The sequence below is a fragment of the Ambystoma mexicanum genome, chromosome 10 (genome assembly GCF_040938575.1).
Source record: "Ambystoma mexicanum isolate Mex_15411 chromosome 10, UKY_AmexF1_1, whole genome shotgun sequence".
Classification (NCBI taxonomy): domain Eukaryota; kingdom Metazoa; phylum Chordata; class Amphibia; order Caudata; family Ambystomatidae; genus Ambystoma; species Ambystoma mexicanum.
In genome coordinates this window covers 1121029685-1121047621 of record NC_090932.1, presented here as the reverse complement: position 1 = coordinate 1121047621, position 17937 = coordinate 1121029685, and the positions used below count along the sequence as shown (strand labels likewise).

At 41.8% G+C, this 17937-nt stretch overlaps 1 protein-coding gene across 21 annotated transcripts in view; it reads right to left on the bottom strand.

The window, feature by feature from the left end:
- Window positions 1-17937, bottom strand: part of CAMK2B (calcium/calmodulin dependent protein kinase II beta) — a 1630344-nt gene that overhangs the window by 383533 nt on the left and 1228874 nt on the right. For all 21 annotated transcript variants that reach the window (XM_069618980.1, XM_069618981.1, XM_069618979.1 and 18 more), the window contains one exon: window positions 17781-17829. In XM_069618980.1, coding sequence (XP_069475081.1) covers window positions 17781-17829 — 49 coding nt within the window. The remainder of the gene's footprint in view (window positions 1-17780; window positions 17830-17937) is intronic.

The window sequence follows — 17937 nt, the reverse complement described above, 5'->3', positions numbered from 1 at the left end:
ACTTCAGTCCATTCTCCCAAGCTGGGGGGTGGCCTGTCCATTGTCCATAGCCCCAACATTCTAATACCTCCTTTATGTGAAGGGGGCCTTGGTTCCTCCAGTAGAAAAGGTAATGGTTACAGGTAAGTGTAGTAAATGCCCAATACACATATCAATGCCGTTCTTCCACGGTCTACTCATGGAGAGCTGCAACCCCACCAGACTGGGACCTAATTGGGCCAGGGGATGGCTTACACATATATCCTGCTTGTCATTGTTTGTTCACTTTTACTTATAAAAATCTTCAATTCAAATTCCTGAGACTCGCACGAGGATATGCGAACAGCCCAACTATTTTCTTAAAACACGAGCTTGATTAATTTGTGTTGAAAGGAGGGGTATGTTTTTATTCAGCATGCTGACAATCTTTTATTAGTATCCCCCTCATTCTAAACATGTTAATAAGATTCTTTTGATCTGGTGAAAGCACTTGCTTTGAAAGGACATAAAACCTCGAAACAAAAAGCTTGAATTGTGTCAGACCCGAGTCCATTATCTTAGTCACGATCTCGCCACTGGCAAGAAACACTTGTTGGAAGTCTAAATCAATGTGGTTCTCCAGGTACCCAAACCCCAGAACTGAAAACAAATAAGACTACTGGTTACTGCCGCCAGTGGATAATCAGCTATGCCTCGATTGTGAAACTCTTACAGGACCTTACCCTTGACTGAACTCTTGAACACCTTTCATTGCCCACTGAGGCAGTGAAGGCATTTATTAAGATCAAGAAAGAACTGTCAAAATCTCTGCCGTTAGTGTTGGCAAATTACCAAAACTCTTTCACACTATGTTGTGATGAACAAGATGGGTTTGCTATGGGAGATCAGAAGCTTGGTGACAAATATTGCCTTATTACGCATTATAGGACCACACTGGATAGTGCATAAACTGGTTTGCAGCCTTACTTATGTTCAGTGGCTGCGACTGCTCGATTAGTTGAAGAAACCGATACTTTAGTTTTGGGCCACTCTGTTACTGGAGCAGTACCTCATGTTGTTTTAGCATTACTTCTGAAAAGGGAAGACAACATATTTCTAATTGCTGAATGCTGCTGAAAATATAGCTGTGAAGCAATGCCCCATTCTAAATTCTGCTTCAATTGTTATGGTATCTTCTGGTGGAGAATCCCATCGTTTGTGACTCCCAGAGTTGATCTGAAGAATGTACCACTGCAGAACCCACGAGATTATTCCTTTTGTTTACAGATGTTGTTTGATGAAATCTCAGGTAAGACTAGCTTTGTGTGATGCAGTTTGTACCTAAGTATGCATTCTGGTGAAGGGTAAATCTGCCACAATCTACACAGACTATCGCTATGCCTATGGTGTTATTCATAATTCTGTTGATTATGGAAGCAATGTGGCTAACTGACGTCAGCTAGTACACCTATATGCAACAGTTCTTATTTTTCAACTTTGCTGGAAGCCTTATTGTTGTCCTCTGCACTGTGTTTAGTGAAGTGCAGAACACACAAAATGTTTGACTCAGCAGTGTCAATATGAAAGTCTTTTTCTTACACATCAGCTCGAACTGTGGCCAGATCCATATTTGAATGGTACGGATTCTAGCCTGGCCATGCCATAGGACTAAACACCTAAACATGAAAGGGAACACTATTACCAGAAACAGTTCATTGCAGGGTTCAAAATTGAGATTCAATGAGCAGGAGCTAAAACCAGCTCCTGGGTGTCGGGCATCACCCATTAAGCAGGAGCTACCGCAGGGGGACCAGGAGCTACCAGAGATGCTCATTAACTTTTTGTCAATTTTGTATGAACCATTGTGTTTAAATGTGTATTAGATGAATTCTAATTCCTCTTTATTAACATTCCCAAACACTTAAAGTTAATGTCACATTTACATGTTTGGAAGGCACCGGTTTACCCTAGCAGAAAAAAGTAGCTCCTGGTAGATGCTGGTTTCAAGCTAACCAGGCTCTACTATGCTAGAAGCAGGAGCTAAATAGCTCCCAGCTCCCCTCAATTTCAAACCATGCGTTATATAGAGATACCTTGTGGCATAGTAGAGATGGACAACTGGTTGCACCTACACTGCGTGTTGCCTTATCTCACCTGTCGAGCCCATTCAGTTGCCCACCCTGGAAAGAATGTGATGATTTCATCACCAATAAAGACTGGTTTGCACCTTATTTTCCTACTGTTACAGAGAACTATTGTAGAGCTTGCTTAGTGTGCTTAGCCCGCAGTGTGGAACAGGCTGTGAGGACTTTGCCTTCTGCACATCTTGGAAGAAGACTGTCCATTCGGAAAGGCAAAATCTTACGCTGTGGCAAAGACAAATCATCCCGAATGTACTGCTCTATTTGCTCTTCCTGCAATAACATACATTGACAGAGTCACACACATTACCAGCCAAGGTGTCAAAGATATTTTCAGAGCTTTGAATATTTCCCAATTATTTCATTGTGCTTATTATCATCAATTTACAGGGCAGTCGAACGCTGCAAAGGCCATATAAAAAAAGGTTGTCCAAGGTCTGCCAAGAGACTAGCATTAAGTGGCCTGAAGTCCTGCCATTAGCAATGCTTCAAATTCGAAATATTTCAAGTAGTAAGCATGGAGTTTCACCCCATGAAATTCTGACTGGATGTTAGGGGTCCCATGGTACTTTCTGACTGTATGATAACCTACTTGCCAAATAGAGGCATACCGCGGTTATCACAGTATATAAAGCACACATTTTCTAACTGTTATCTGAAATATTTTGCTTATAATTGTCTCAAACTGTCATAGACTCACATCACAAACACAGAAGCACCAGGATATTGCTTTTTTATACAAGTATATTCCAGTTTAAATAAGCTGAGCCAAATTTACACAGAGTCTGGTGGTCCAATTTGACCACACCTCTCTGAAGGCAGTTCAGTAATCACAGACATTTTTCATAATTTTGTGTGGGGACAGTAAACACCCTTGGAGATTAGTGAAGTTTATAATGTGGCTCACATTATGAAAATTCAATGGTAAAACCAGGGAATTCACCTACTGTGATATGTATTTTGAAACATTCTCCATTTCTGTCTAGACACCACATAGCTACCTCTCCCAAAGGAAGCCCTTTTCCTATATTGTGCTGAATTCATTCTTCATATTCCTTATAACATATTGCTGTGATCAGTTATGTCTGGTTTGGGCAGGCAAAACTGCTCTGATGAAAACTACTTGTATCCAAAAACATTTGTAAGGTAGAAAAAGGGAAGGGGGCATTTTAAAATTGCTCTCTAAAGAACACCTTGCCCTGTTGAAATCTGTAGTAAAATTGAGAAATTGAACGTTCATGACAATCACTCACTGATCATAAGTTCAAGAGAGGACCGTGAGTGTGGGTGTATGCATTCTCTGTCAGACTATCACTTTCAAAATAAGGCAGGGTTGCAATGTGTTAACTAAAATGTTGGGACCCTGGAAGAGATGCCACCGCTTTGCATCAATCAGTCAGAAACATTTTTGTTTTGGTAGTGCTGTATAAGGGCACTTATATGGAACAAAGTCCCTCACAGAGTGTTGCTTGCCCACATACCTGGATCTTTCTCTGCAAACTCAAGCTTGTGGGCCCATGTTTATGGAGAGAAAAGTTGTTATCCAAAATATTATGCATTTAATATTTTGTTTAATTAAACATTCTAAGGCTGGGTGCTATTTAAATCTATATTAAAAGTTGGCCAATATAGGAGGAAGGAGGGGAAACCTTAAAAACATGCTTTTAACATTAAACACGTCATTGATTTTCATTGTCAGATTGTAGGTAGGCGTTTGCTATATGAGATTCAGCAGTGGTGGCTATTTAAGAAAATTGCCACACTCTTGGATGGGCACCTCGACTTACTACAAAAAACAATCAAAATATATTGGCTTGGAAAAAACAGAGAAGTAACACACTTTGGCCGTGCACCAAATGAAAATCATAAAGTAAATGGATATTGTCCAGGTTAAGTATTGAACTTCAACACAATCGAAAAATATGAAATTAGTACGTATCCTATTTTCCAGGCATCTATAATTTGGCAAAGAAAATATACATGGCACTAAGGAGTAGTGGCATAGTGCCTCTGTGGAATATCTCTTCTATAACAATTTTCCTGTATTAACAACCAATGTGCCAAGACTGGTTGTCATCGTCAGACCCGGATCTGCGTGATTTTTCTGTCTGCGACGGAAACATTTGCATGAGAAATGTATGCACCACAAACGTTTGTACATTTCCCATGCGAACATACATTTAAAACCCCTACAAAGCCACACCTCCACCCATACCCACAACACACCCCCACCCAAACCCCAAACATACCCCCATGCACACCCTACTTACCTTTCAAGACGCGCTGTGTCCCTGCAGCGCAGGTTCCCTTTCACTATCGTGATCGGGAACCTGCGCTGCAGGGTCCTTTTCTTTTTTTTTGGGCATCTGCAGGGGTTTCCCCCGCAACCTCTGCTCACTATACTCTGTAGTATAGTGAGCGGGGTGTTGCGGGGGACGCCCCCGTTACTTTTCTTTTTTTGTCTTTTCTCGGGTGTGCTGCAGGGGTGTCCCCCGCAACGCCCGCTCACTATACTGTACAGTGTAGTGAGCCCCCATTTATTTTGCTCGGGTGTGCTTCAGGGGTGTCCTCCGCAACCCGCACTCACTATACTGTGTAGAATAGTGAGCGGGGTGTTGCGGGAGACACCGCTGCAGTCTTTTTTTCTTTTACCTACCTAAAATGCATGCCACCAAAGGTTCAAACTTTTGGTGTTCGAACCTTTGGTGGCAAGCATTTACAACCTTTTTGTATAGGTCGGAACTTTCTGTGCGGTCATTTTGGCCTATACCGTCACACCCTGCTAAACACGCCTCAAAGGGACTTATTGTTTTTACATCATTACTAAGGCAGGACTTAAAACACATTATATATGACTGCATATTGTACAAATTCTCATGCCATCGTTCATTCTGTTCAAGAGGTCATATGTGCTATTGTGTCATTACTCAGTCACTTTCCAATTCAGGTTTGAAAGAGGAGCATAGGGTTATTGAATATCGTGTGAGAAACTTGAAGGTGTCTCACCCGCTAGTCCCCAGGGATCTGTCATCCAGGTGGTCAGGACACGGCCATTGCTTTTGGATCCAGTTCCTGGGGGTGGACCAGCGCGGGAGGATCACCTGGATTGGGAGTTGTTGGGGAGTGGAAGTGGGACACCGGAGGGTGAAATGCAGTATCCCCTTCACAAAAACACCTCTTCCCCATCCTACCATGTAGGATACCTAGGAATTCAACACGCCCCCTTTTCCGACACAAACACTTTCTCACGGACAGTTCACTGTGAGCGACAATGGACTAACACCATAGCCGTATACCTGACATGTCCCAACACCATGGACAGGCAAGGTCAGGCAATTATGGATTATTACACACACCTGACTTCCATCACACTTTCCCACATAGATAAAAGGCGGAGCACGAAAGCACACTCTGAGCAAATCAATCCACAGGACGAAACAGCAGGTCTAAGATGGCAGTTTAATACAAGGAGAAAGACGGCGAGACCAGAGAGAGTCACAAGGAGGGAAGTACCCGTGACCTCCAAAGACTGTTACTTTCGTGAGCCTTGGAAAGTAAGAAATCAAAGACCAGGAACTAAGGCTGATCAAGCTTGCACAGTGTGTCAGAGGTACCCGGGGCTCTCCCGCATTGATAACCAAGGCGGGGAGGAGCGATTGCCGCTGTGGTACTGTCTTAGGCTCCTACAACAAAGCAGCATCAGAAAAGACAGCACAGCCAGTGAGTCAGAGAGACTGATACCAAACCAGCTTGTGTTTTGAACCAAGGCTGCAAGTGGCAACATTGTACAAAGAGAACAGTGTGTGAGGCATTTGCAAAGAGCAACGCAGATATAATTGGAATTAAAAAAGTAATTGAACTTTGTGATTGAACTTTGGGAGGCAACCCAAGATACCATACACAGAATGGTCCGGTGCCACGTGGGCAATCATTCGAAGGTCTCTGTTAGATATCCAACTGATGCTGAGTGTGAGAAAAAGGAATACTGAGATTGAAGTGGTCATGCAACGGGTCTTGCTAAATCCTGTGCACATTCAAAAGTCTTCAATAGTTTAAAGTACATCAAAATTGGTCCGTGTATGGCTGAGGGAGACTAATTGAGTGGAAGAAAGGGATATGAGCCCGGCTGAGGGGGATCCGGGGTGAACCATGAGTCACCCAATAAAGAATTAACTGAACATAGTCTGAAAGGGATCTGAGCCCAGAGGAAGGGGATCCAACATAGAACTTTTTGGTTTACAAAGGGATCTTAGCCCGGCTGAGGGGGATCCAGGGCGAATACCCAAATTGAATATTGATAAGAGGAAAATAATGTTTTTGTGTTGTTTTGTGTACACCAGGCCCTCTGAGTAAAGAGACTTGCAAGAAGCAGAGAGACTTGGACACAGAAGGTCTTGAACTGTGAGAATAGAACTGTATCCATGTGCCGCGGAAGCCAGAATGTATACTTTGCTCAAGTGAACCGCCTTGTTCTGTGCTGAAAACGTGGGGAAGGGAGGCCAACAGCCCAAGCATCCTGACTTATTATTGTGTGAACACTTCTTTCTTTTTCATGAATATCACCCCACCTTATTTTGTAAATGAGTAGTAAGGATTGGCAATAGTTTTTTTTTTAAGTATGTTGACATGACTCCACTAGGACTGTGTTCTTTATTATTTGATGGTCGTAGCTTGCTCCCATCTTTAGATTTAGGTTTAGATAGACGTTTATCTCACCCTTGTGAAAGTTCAATAAACACCCTTGAACTGTGGTCACTTGTGTCTGTCTTACTGTTGATACCATGCCTTCCTTACAATCGCCACAGACAAATTCAGTCTCTCAGTGCTACACGGTTTTTTTGGAGCTCCATCAACGCAGCAGATTAGTGACATCAATGTATGCTGAAATGGTACCTTAAATGCCTCTCACAAATGTGCACTTCCCACCCCAATTAAAAACGGCACAGATCCAGCTTCAGCCCAGCAGTAGTACCAGATAAAATCTCACATTACCTGTCACACAAAAGAACATTTTACCAATAACTACAATGAGACACAAATCTCACTGATTACAGTTGAAATAATTCTAGGGCAGGTACCCAAAAAGCAACTAATATTCCATCAAATCCCAGCTCAACAGAGAGTAGCTGATTCTAAAGCAGCCAGTGAAAATGAGGGGTGTCAACTGAGAATAGTCCATAGCAATGCTGGCCTCACCCCACCCAAGATACCTTCACAGCCATCCAGTGCCTCTCCTATCCTCTTTCCTCGAGACCAGCACAGCGCACCGTGCTGCAGTGAGAGGTGAAGTGCAGGAACAACTACTCTTAGGGCTGTCACCCAGACCATGGTCCTAATCTGCAAATATGCGTTTGCGCAGGCCAGAAAGCTCTTTACTTAGGCACTGCCAGGTAGGATGTTAGGAGTCCAGTGTCCACACACTCAGACCCGTGGCACAGTGACGACAGAGAGCCTACACTTGTCATCTTTCCCAGCTTTGCCCACCAAAGCAAAGCTGCTCAGAATAAGACCCAGTCTTGCACTTGTCACTTGAGCCGAGCTCTTGCAAGTTTGCTCAGTGCAGGCGAATGTACACTACTGGCACGTACTGCGGCCTGGGAAAAATTGACACATGTAGGTGCCTACTCATTGGATGGTTGTTTAGCAACATTGCTACTCACTCCTGGCGGCTCTTGACTCTCACATAACCTTTTTTACACTTGATTACTATCTTACACGAACAAGAGGAAAATGAAATACAATGCTCACTTTGACACCTGGCTGCTCTGAACAAGTGCAAAGCCCTCTGGCACTCTCCTCTTGAGGGCACTGAGCCTTGCAAAGTACACCTTATCTGTGGCATTTTGCAGTGTTACTGCTGAGCAAACAGGTTAGTGATCTATAAGTGGGTTGTTTTGCCCCTAGCAAGTTTGTAAAAGTAAGTTAATTTAAATAAAAGTTAAAATAAGACGAAATACCTTGACCATGCAATTCTATTTCGATGAATGCAAGTGGGGTGATCTTTGTTCATGTCTGGACCGAAAGCCCTGTGCGAAACTACTTTGCTGCCCCTTGTTTTCTACATGTGCATCTGACAAACAAGGCAGCCCAGCAGACTGTGCCTCATAGGTTGCGAGTGAAGCTATGCCACACTTACTCACTGCAACTTCTGAAAACCTGATTTTAAAAGCACACTTAGCAATAGCAGCAGGCCCCTTATATTGTAAACTCGTAGGAAAAAAGTGTCAATTTCTATGGTTTATTGAAGGAGTCAACAATATTTATAATGGTGCACTATTACATCCCTACTGGACGCCCCATATTGTAAAGGCTATTAGATTTCTCAATTCACATGTCAAGGAAGGACTGTTGGAACCTGTTGATGGGCCAAGCCACTCCCTTGAACTCAGAAATTCGGTTTACCTGCGAGTGCACCAGAGGAAATCAGCGCTGCTACCATGCTGGTGGGGACCGTATCAGATCCTACTTACAACTCAAACGGCCATCATGTGTGTCGGGCATCGGACCTGGGTCCATGTTTCCAACTGCCAGAAAGTGCAGCCTCCAACTGGACCTTCAGAGTCGACTACTGCATCTTGCAAACTCCTGCTTCACTCGCTTCTGCTGAGATTGCCTCATCAGTGACATCCACATCCAAATCTTCTTTTGTATGCGATATTGTTGCATCAATTGCCATGTTTTCAACAGCTTTTCAGACTAGTGATGTTGCTTCAGCTCAGACTTGATCATCAATTTCAGTCGACAGTGAAGTTTCATCACCAGTGAATGCTTACACAGAAGCTAAGGTTGAGCAACAGCCTGCTTATGTATCTTCATTTAAATGCAAGTATATTTTCTTTCCATGTAGAATACGGTGCTGTGAACTGATTACAGGAAAACACTACTGGCTGCTCTACTAAACAGGATAACCCTATTGTCATATAGCATGATTCCAATTGAGCAGATGGAGCTTTAAGGAACTTATTTTGCACCCAACATTCTGGCACCCTCTCTATAACGTCATTACTAAGGTATTCCTATTCAGTTTGCATTCTAATTTTGGTGTGAATGTACAGTTAGTTCTGAACAATCAAAGACATTATTGAGTTTTCTGTTCTGCCAGATGGTCAGCGATGTGGTTATTTCTGCTGCTAGGCTTGTACGTAGCATGCGAATACAACAGAGAATGTTACCTGAGTTTGTTGTTTGCCTTGACTGTAGAAGCCTTTATCACTTCTTGCCACCCATCACAGAACCCTATTGCTCATACTTGGATTGAAAGAAAAATGTTTCCTGCACACTAACTGCCAATGTGCATGTGTACAGAATGTGTTCGATTTCTGTGTCTGTGCCCATCTTCCGCATGATAATGATTCTGGGTCCCTATGACATCAGTTCCCTTTGATGGGAGTAATATCGGTAGGGTCTTGAGACTTGTCTCTATATGTTATTGTTATAGTTCAAATCGTTCTTACAGATATTATTAGCATTTGGGTATACAGGTGTGCCAAAATGTTACCCTCCGGATCAACTTCAGAAGAAATCTCCTGCTACTTGTTTATCATCTCCTGGCAGATGCCTTCTTTGTTGTACTAATAATTATGATTCTTTCTTCATGGGCAAAAGTACTCACAAGTACTCTTGTTTACAAGGAGCAACGGTGTATCTTTCTCCTTTGATAATGGATTTTCTTTAATTGAATCCAGCTATAGAACTAACCAATGAACCTATTTCATATGTGGAGCTGCAGCCTAAAGCTGGCTTACAATGAATTGTGATGTGCGTTATGTGAGATATGTGCTACACGGCAGTTGGTACTTTACTAAATTGCTATCTTCTCCAAGTGATAACAGAGAATCAGACTGGGAGACATTTGTTGAAGGCATGGGTTATCTGATTCCAGGAGTAGGTATTAAACTTACTTGCAACAAGATTTAAAGGGTGCCATTGTTGTTAGAAAAAGTAGCAAATGACACTTTAGAACTCCTTTCTTTAATAGCCCATGAACAACGTGCATTATCCACAATAGTGCTGCTGAACCGTATGACCCCAGACACCATGCTGGCCTCCAAATGAGGCAGTTGCTCCCTAATTGGATCAAAATGTTGTACGTGTATCCCAAATTACTCAGGCAACCTTACTGATATTGTTACACACATTACACATTAGGACATCTGCAGCTATACTACGAAAAAAGAATACTTACACATGGTGGTCCCTTTGGTCATGACTCACTGACTTCACTGGGTCATTAGAAGTCTCAGTAATCTATTGTATTTCATTAGTGTTCCTATTATTTTGGCATATTTTTGTATCAACTAATCAGATGTGTATTTAGTTGAGAGGAAACATATGGATTCAACCCTACATGAGAGGATGACATTCTGTGAGGATTCTCACAGATGGTTAAATAACTAACAATAAGATCTACAACCAGTGAGTAGCCACCTGATGTTATTTCTTTGGATTCATTTGCAGAACGGAGCTGGTGGAGGTCAGCACTCAAGCTCCCTTACGTTGCAATGCACGGCTTAATCATAATGGCCTAAAGAAATCAAGAAAGAATTTAAAAGGCTGGTTTGAAGATGTTACTGTGAACATGTAAATGGCATTATTAAGTATATGCATTTGTTGTATAGGTAGAGTACTGGAACCTAGCACCCTAGATAGGCTAAGAGGGTGAGAAGATTGTAAGGCTCCTTGTACATAGCACAAGAGTGTTGTGCCTTATGGAATTGGGCAACACATAAGATAGTATCCATGCTTTATAAAGGTTAATTAGCCCCTGAATAAGTTCTACTGATTTATTCAGATTAAAGAAGAATGAAACATGTTGGGCAAATGAAGGTATGATAGATATTTAATAAGATCTACAGATTAATTAAAAAATTCACACACTTTAGGTGTTATATTGACACTGAATCGAACCGAGCACAACTTTTGCACTTTATTACTTTGGAATCTGGTTTTATCATTGTGCGGTTTTTATATGTATGATTGTATTTTACATGATTTTAGATGTTTGTTAATGTACCTTCTGCTTGAGATGAATTCTCTGGGTATGTTGTGATTCAACAATTAGGTAATAAATATTTCGAGTCAATCTGGCTGTGTTTGAGTAGTCTACACTCTACCTATGTCAGCAGTCCAAAGGGGTTTCATGTATATAGAGTCTTGTTGGACCAGGGACAACCCCCCTCCTGCTATATTAAAGCCCCTGGTATTTCCCAAAGTATATGCACATGCCTGGGAAGGCACACCATGAAAGTTCTGAAAGTCCAGCAGAAGTTGACACTTAAGAAGGTAACTGAAGAGGTTTTCAGAAATGATGATAGCTACTTGGAGCTGATTATTCAAAACATTGAAGACTGTGATCTTAGTGCTCGATAGCCACAAAGAGATCATCTGCCAGGGAAAATGCAAATATATACAATTGTATGGTTAATAAATGTTGATGGCAAATAAAATTAGGGAAGACTGAAACCCTACCTAGTGAGGTCATACACATTTTCTACTTGTTCCATTTAGACCAATGTACTGAAAAATGTATAAATATTAGTGGATTTTGGCGTAGTCTAACAGAGTCTGGAACTGTACAGGGGGACTGCATGTTCTTTTTGGTTGTGTGCACCCTAAAGTTGTTGAACCATCCCCATCCAAAACAGAGCACTGCATCTGCTTTCCACGACACAAGGATATGTTCCTAAGCAATAGGACCACTTCAGTTAGTGTGTATATTGATGTCACAAAACATGTTGGAACCTACTGCATAGAATTCCACCACACTTTCTGCAATTCCCCGGTTAGTGGCAAAGGTTCATAATGTGCTGGGAATGATTTGTTAGAAGGCAAAGCTCACTGTGCCTCTGAGGTGTACTAACAGCTCATTATGGGAATAGCTTCTGAGGGAAGGGACACTGAATTCAGCTTTGGTTTAGTGCTTTGAATGGTTAGTTTGTGATATAAGGCTCACTCCTTCTGAGTTGGGCTTTCATGGGATGGGGTCTAAGGCAGTTATTTTGTCCCTGGACCTGCAATATAAACAGGGTCTCACAGTGTGAAGTGAGTATTGTTTTCTTCTTTTGGTGGGCTAGCCATATCTTCTGCCCCAGGCTCCAAATATGACGGCATTCGGAGCTGCTGGTACTTTCTCTCTGCTGCCTCTCAGTCTTCTGATTTGTTTCAATGTCTGAAGGCCCTCATGCCGAGCCCACGTACCAGGCCAGTCTCACGTAGCGAACAGTGGCACAATTCAATGGAGTACAATTGCAAGTATCAACAGCTGTCTGCAGCCATATTGCCTAGGATCCAGCTTAATACACACGTTTTTCTTCCTTGCATTTGACATTCAACTTTATAACATAACACATATGCATTTCTAATGTTTTAATCCACCCATTTTACTAAACTGCCTCTTCTGTATTAATTTCTCCAGTGAAAGTACACCAGGCTTGTTTTGTCTGACATCTATATATATATATTTGTGAAAGTGTGTTTGTATGTTCAGGGTTGGCTCCAGCCCCATAACAGTTGGTGGGTTGAGATTTTGGCCCAAGGTCGGCATACCAATCTGGGGTGTACGGGTGATAGTGAAATTTGACCAACCCCACCCATTGACCCTCCACAGTGCGAGGGCTGGCCCTGTGCTATCAGTATAGGCGATTTTGGGAGATTGGCGATTTTGTGACTTTTCCAAAAATAGTAATTTAAGACACAAGGTCGGCATACCAGTCTGGGGTGTACTGGCGATAGTGAAATTTGATCAACCCCACCCATTCGCCCTGCACAGGGGTGGAGCGGGGTCCAGTCTCTGCTCTCGGTATTGTCAATTGTGCAAGCTTTCAAAAATAGGAAGCTATGACACAATAAAACATACACGAGGCTACAGCAGACCCCCAAGTGCATGCAAGCTGCAGACCCGGGCAATGCCGGGTGGTACTGTTAGTGATTCTATAACCTTTTACATATTTTCAGGTTATCTTATGAGTACTGGTTGTTTCACAGAAAAGTCAAACAAAAGATAGGCTACAACGTTTGGTGGGTGTGTAAGATTTACCAGGGGATGGGTCTCTGAAAGATAGATTATATCCTGTCCTCAGGTTAAACAATCAAAGTTATGCCAATAATTTCTTACCAATGCAAAAGACATACATGAGTGGGAGGCTTGGTAAGTTTGCTTGATATGACAATTCATATTTGTGGCAAACTTTTGTAGGCATAGATGTATAATTTGGAAAGAGGGGAGCTGGATTTCCCACATTACCAACATAGTGTGATTCTAGGTAAATCACCTTCCCTCTCCCTATGCCTTAGTCCACTTAACTGTCTAAACTACAAGAGCATAAAACTGTGGCCACCTTAAGAACTACTATATGAAAACTAAAAACAACTTTGCCAAAGCAACCAGATTTGGCTTTAGCATAGGCATTTCAAAGAGGGTCTAAGATGGGTGAAGCAATATGGGGTTGTGAGGAGTAAGGGAAAGAGGGTGTGAGAAAAAGATCAGGATGAGGGAATGAAGGGTGAAGAGTGGAAAGGGATAGAGGGTTGGTGATTAGCAAGGGAAAAAACAGAGTTTTCATGGCACTTTCTGCAGATGTATGGTTTGGAGAAGGAAGGGCTGTGCAGTGCACAGGGATTGGAAAAAATCACAACTAAAACTGTTCAAAGCAGTTCTGAAAAAGTATAAAACACAATCTGACAGCAACTGGATGCAGTAGATACTATTTGGAAATAGTAAAGTGTAATTATTAACAGGAAACTGCCTTCAAGTGCAGCATTTGAGACAGCAGTGTCTGGTTATGACATGGTGGAATATTGCCAAGTAGTTCCACATCATCTGTGAGTACACATGCTAGTGCACTTCTGACTGACTGTATCCACTTGAAGCAAATGGAGATTAATAATGAAATTACCTCATACAATAAAATCACTCCTGGAACTTTCCTGATAGTGATTGAGGTGATATACAGACACCCACATCCAACCAACGTTATTCATGAGTAACCATATGCTAGTAGGACACCCTGTTTTCTGTTAGCCTGGGGGAGAGGTTGAGACAGGTTAAGATCTTGAACAGAGTCTTTTGGTCGCCGGGATCATTTGTATAAGCGTGGTACGACTGATGCAGATATGTGCTGGGGGTGTTCTCATAGGGCAGGAATGTTAGAACACATGCGATGGGAATGTAATAAAGTGAGACACTTCTGGGGAAGGTTGCCCTTGATATTCAATAGGGTGCTGAGAATGCCACTTATGACGATGATACCTTGATTCATCCTGAAAAGAGCACATGGATTGATATAATGGGCAAGCTTTCAATGACGCAGAGAGTTCTTTACAGGCATCAGAAGATAAATAAGTTGTTTGAGGAGGTCTGGGCAGATTTCGGGAATTGTACTAATCTCTGTGACACTGTTAAGGAGGGTAGGAGTGGGTGGGTTTTCTGCAACTGTTATATACATTTTTATAAATTGTGAAAAATCAATAAAAACGAAACCCTTGAGTTAGAAGAATTTACTTTAAGCAAGACTGGGATATGTCAATTGGCTTCTAAAGGATCCAGCCATGGTCTCCTCTGGGCAGGGAATCGATATTCACAGACTTGTCAAGGGATGGGGGAGGGATGTGCTTGTTTTCTCTCTAGAGCACCGGGAGTATTGGGGATTATTGATGTCATGTAGGACAAAGCTGTATTTTTCTCTACAGATAGCTATGTATTACCGCCATCACGTTTGTATTCAATATTAACCATTTGTAGTGATACAACCTGATGGTACAGATAATAGAACATGCGTTAAATGTCTCTTAGACATATCTGACAATTGTGCATGCAATTTGCAGCATGTGACTGCATGTTATTCAGTGTGCATATGTTCTGCGTGTGATGTATAGCATTGATAGACTATTTTCCCCCTCTTGCGTGTCCCACAAAAAATGTTGTCGAGCTGTCAAATAGTCACCGACATAGCAGTCAACTCTACACCTCAACACAATACTCATGAGTTTTATAAAGTTTTAGACTAGTCATCTCTGCTAGTAATTGAATAGTCACCTTATTCTAATTGCTATTTGGATGAAATGCAATGCTCTTCATATTTTCATGTTTGCACAGACTCACTCTTCTGAAGGGCCTTCCACCCCACAGTGCTTCGAAGCCACAACAATGTCAGTAGGCAGAATGCAAATATCACATAACATAACATATATTTTATTTGACAGTTAGGTAACTTTTTATGCACCAACACAAAATTATTGATTTTGTAATACTAGACATTCACATTTTGTTAACTAAAAACACAATGCACATACGCTCATATCCTACAACTGGCTCCACATTAAAAACCTTTGTTGTTTCTACTCTAAATAATGACTCTTTGGATTTACACGCAGTTTCAAAATTCATTTTATGAAAGATTTAACGTTTTACTCGTGTCTATTTTGTGAACCTTTTTACAGTTTTGTTCCTGTTTTAACACATTTTTCTTGATTCTTGAGTTATGTTTGTTTAAAATACAGCATTGGGCGGTAAAGACAATCAAACCATGGCTTGTCATGTTTCTATAAAATGTCACATGTAGATGTGCACAGTCGTTTCAGTTAGCAATCGGGGTCAAATGACTGAACTTTAGGCAAGTTTAGCTATAACACTAGCATTAGTGAGATTATTAGACACTCATGGAGACTGTTGAATGATAGGAGACTTTGGGTCCTATACATTGCAAGATTTCAATTATATATTAATCATGACATAAATAATCTCTTCTCCCAGTTGCACCCATCCGACATACTAGCACAAGTGCCACGGTCCCTCTGGTATCATTTCTCAGGCTTTTTCCACCAACCACTGTGTGGAAAGCATGCAGAGGAGATGTATTTCCACTGGATGTTGTGTGTAAAATGGATCTATGTGATTTTAATGAATTAAAAAACAGAATGAAATAACAAATAAACTAAATCTTTTTTATTTGGGGGTCCCCCTCCAAGCCCCCATTCCCCATGCTTTTAAACCCACACCAACACCCTGCCCACCCGTTTTAACCCCTTACCCCACCCCCATATATATAAATATATATAAATATATATATATATTTAAAATTCGATATTATTGTTTAGTTATTGATGTTATTCTCTGTTTTATATTGGGTAAAATTACTCAATACCGTGTGAAATGACTGTCCTCCCTGCTGTCATCCACGAGTGATTCGTACACACACACAAGCTTTTTCCTGTAATGCTTGTTTTTTATGAGATTATTTTCATTTAGAAATGCGGCCTGACCCGCTATGTCAGAGGATTCAAACCATATCAGTGAGTTAGACTGGCACGAATGCAGAAGCCAACGGCAGGAATCTGCCAATTATATTTGGCGACCAATCCTTACCTATGCAAAAAAAGCTTACTGCCGGTGGTCAGCATCTTTTATACGCATTAAATCACTGTATTATATAGCACCCACACAATATGCTAAAAACAGCATCTTTGGGGCACATAGGAGTACAAAAAAAGGGATTGTTGAGTTTATATAGTGGATATTTAGGTCCAACTGAAATATGTACATCCACTAATGCGTGCATTATGTGGTGCAGACGATATGTAAATGTTAAAGGATATTTGTACCGTGCACTAGCACCACCGGAGTGGTCCCCTGGCGCTCTGGTGGCTCTGACAAAAAGGGACGGGGGTAACTGGAGAGACTGTCCTCCTTCCACCTTGGTGGAAATTCCAGACAACTAGATAAACATGTACTTACTGGGTCCATTTGCTGACATGTGGGTTTGGTCACCTTCTGCGCTACACACAAGAGCTGATTCCAATTTCATCTAGAAACTGGCTATTGGGGTTTAATATTGCCTGATGCTATTAAGTGTCAATTGATTGACATTTCTATGCAGCTAGTAGCCTGTCTCACGATTGTTGGCTTGAACATGGCTTTGCTTTCTTTTATTTGCAGTTATGATAATAAACCACATTTCGGTTGGTCCATCTATAAAATCAAAGGAGAGTTCTGGTGTCTCCTGTTGGTGGCGCCACTGGGCCAAGTAAAAACAGTACCAGCCCTGCAACTTAGGTTTACTGGCACAGACTACATTAGGTTCTGGTGAAGGGACTGGTTTGAAAAAGAGTTCAGCTCCATGTCACCAAGATCAGCAGACGCACTGGATTCGCCTCTGATGGCAGAAATGGTTAGTGAACAAAGCTTCCCATCTCTGTGCTACACGACACACGGCATTGGGCTCTGCTACTGGGGATGGTGTGTTGATGAGAGCAGATTCCTGCTATTGAGGTGTCACAGACGAAATACTGTTGTCCGTGGTACTGAAAGTGTTTATGTGTACTCTTCTCTAGCTTTTTATAAAGCACTATATGCTACACATGGCCTCAAGCCCACATACTGAACAACTGTCACTAATAACTAGAAAGCGGTCTGGGAGGAGCCCCAGATTATATTGCAAGAGTCCGTTCTATTAGACCTTCCTTATCTAATTGTGTTTTCTTCCTTGTTGTAGAGAATTCAAAACCAGAGACGCTGTTTAATTGAAAGCTCTTCCTATGTACATTAGTGCCAGGCAATCGCCTTGACTTTTATTGGCAGCAAACACAAAGGCCGTCTTGCTTTCATATCAAGGCTCAGTAGCAATTTACAGGTAGGTAGATAGTGTACAAAAAAAAACGTGTGGGAATAGAACGCCGTCACAGTACCTTTCATGTCTTCGTCTTCAATGGTGGTGTTGGAGCTGTCGGAAGATTCCTAATGAGAGAAAAGGGGGGGTGGGAGACAGATGGAGAAATAGAAAGTGAAGTACACGCTGTGGATATAATCATCGCGCAACAGCTGTCAAAAGCGCCGAAGGGCTCA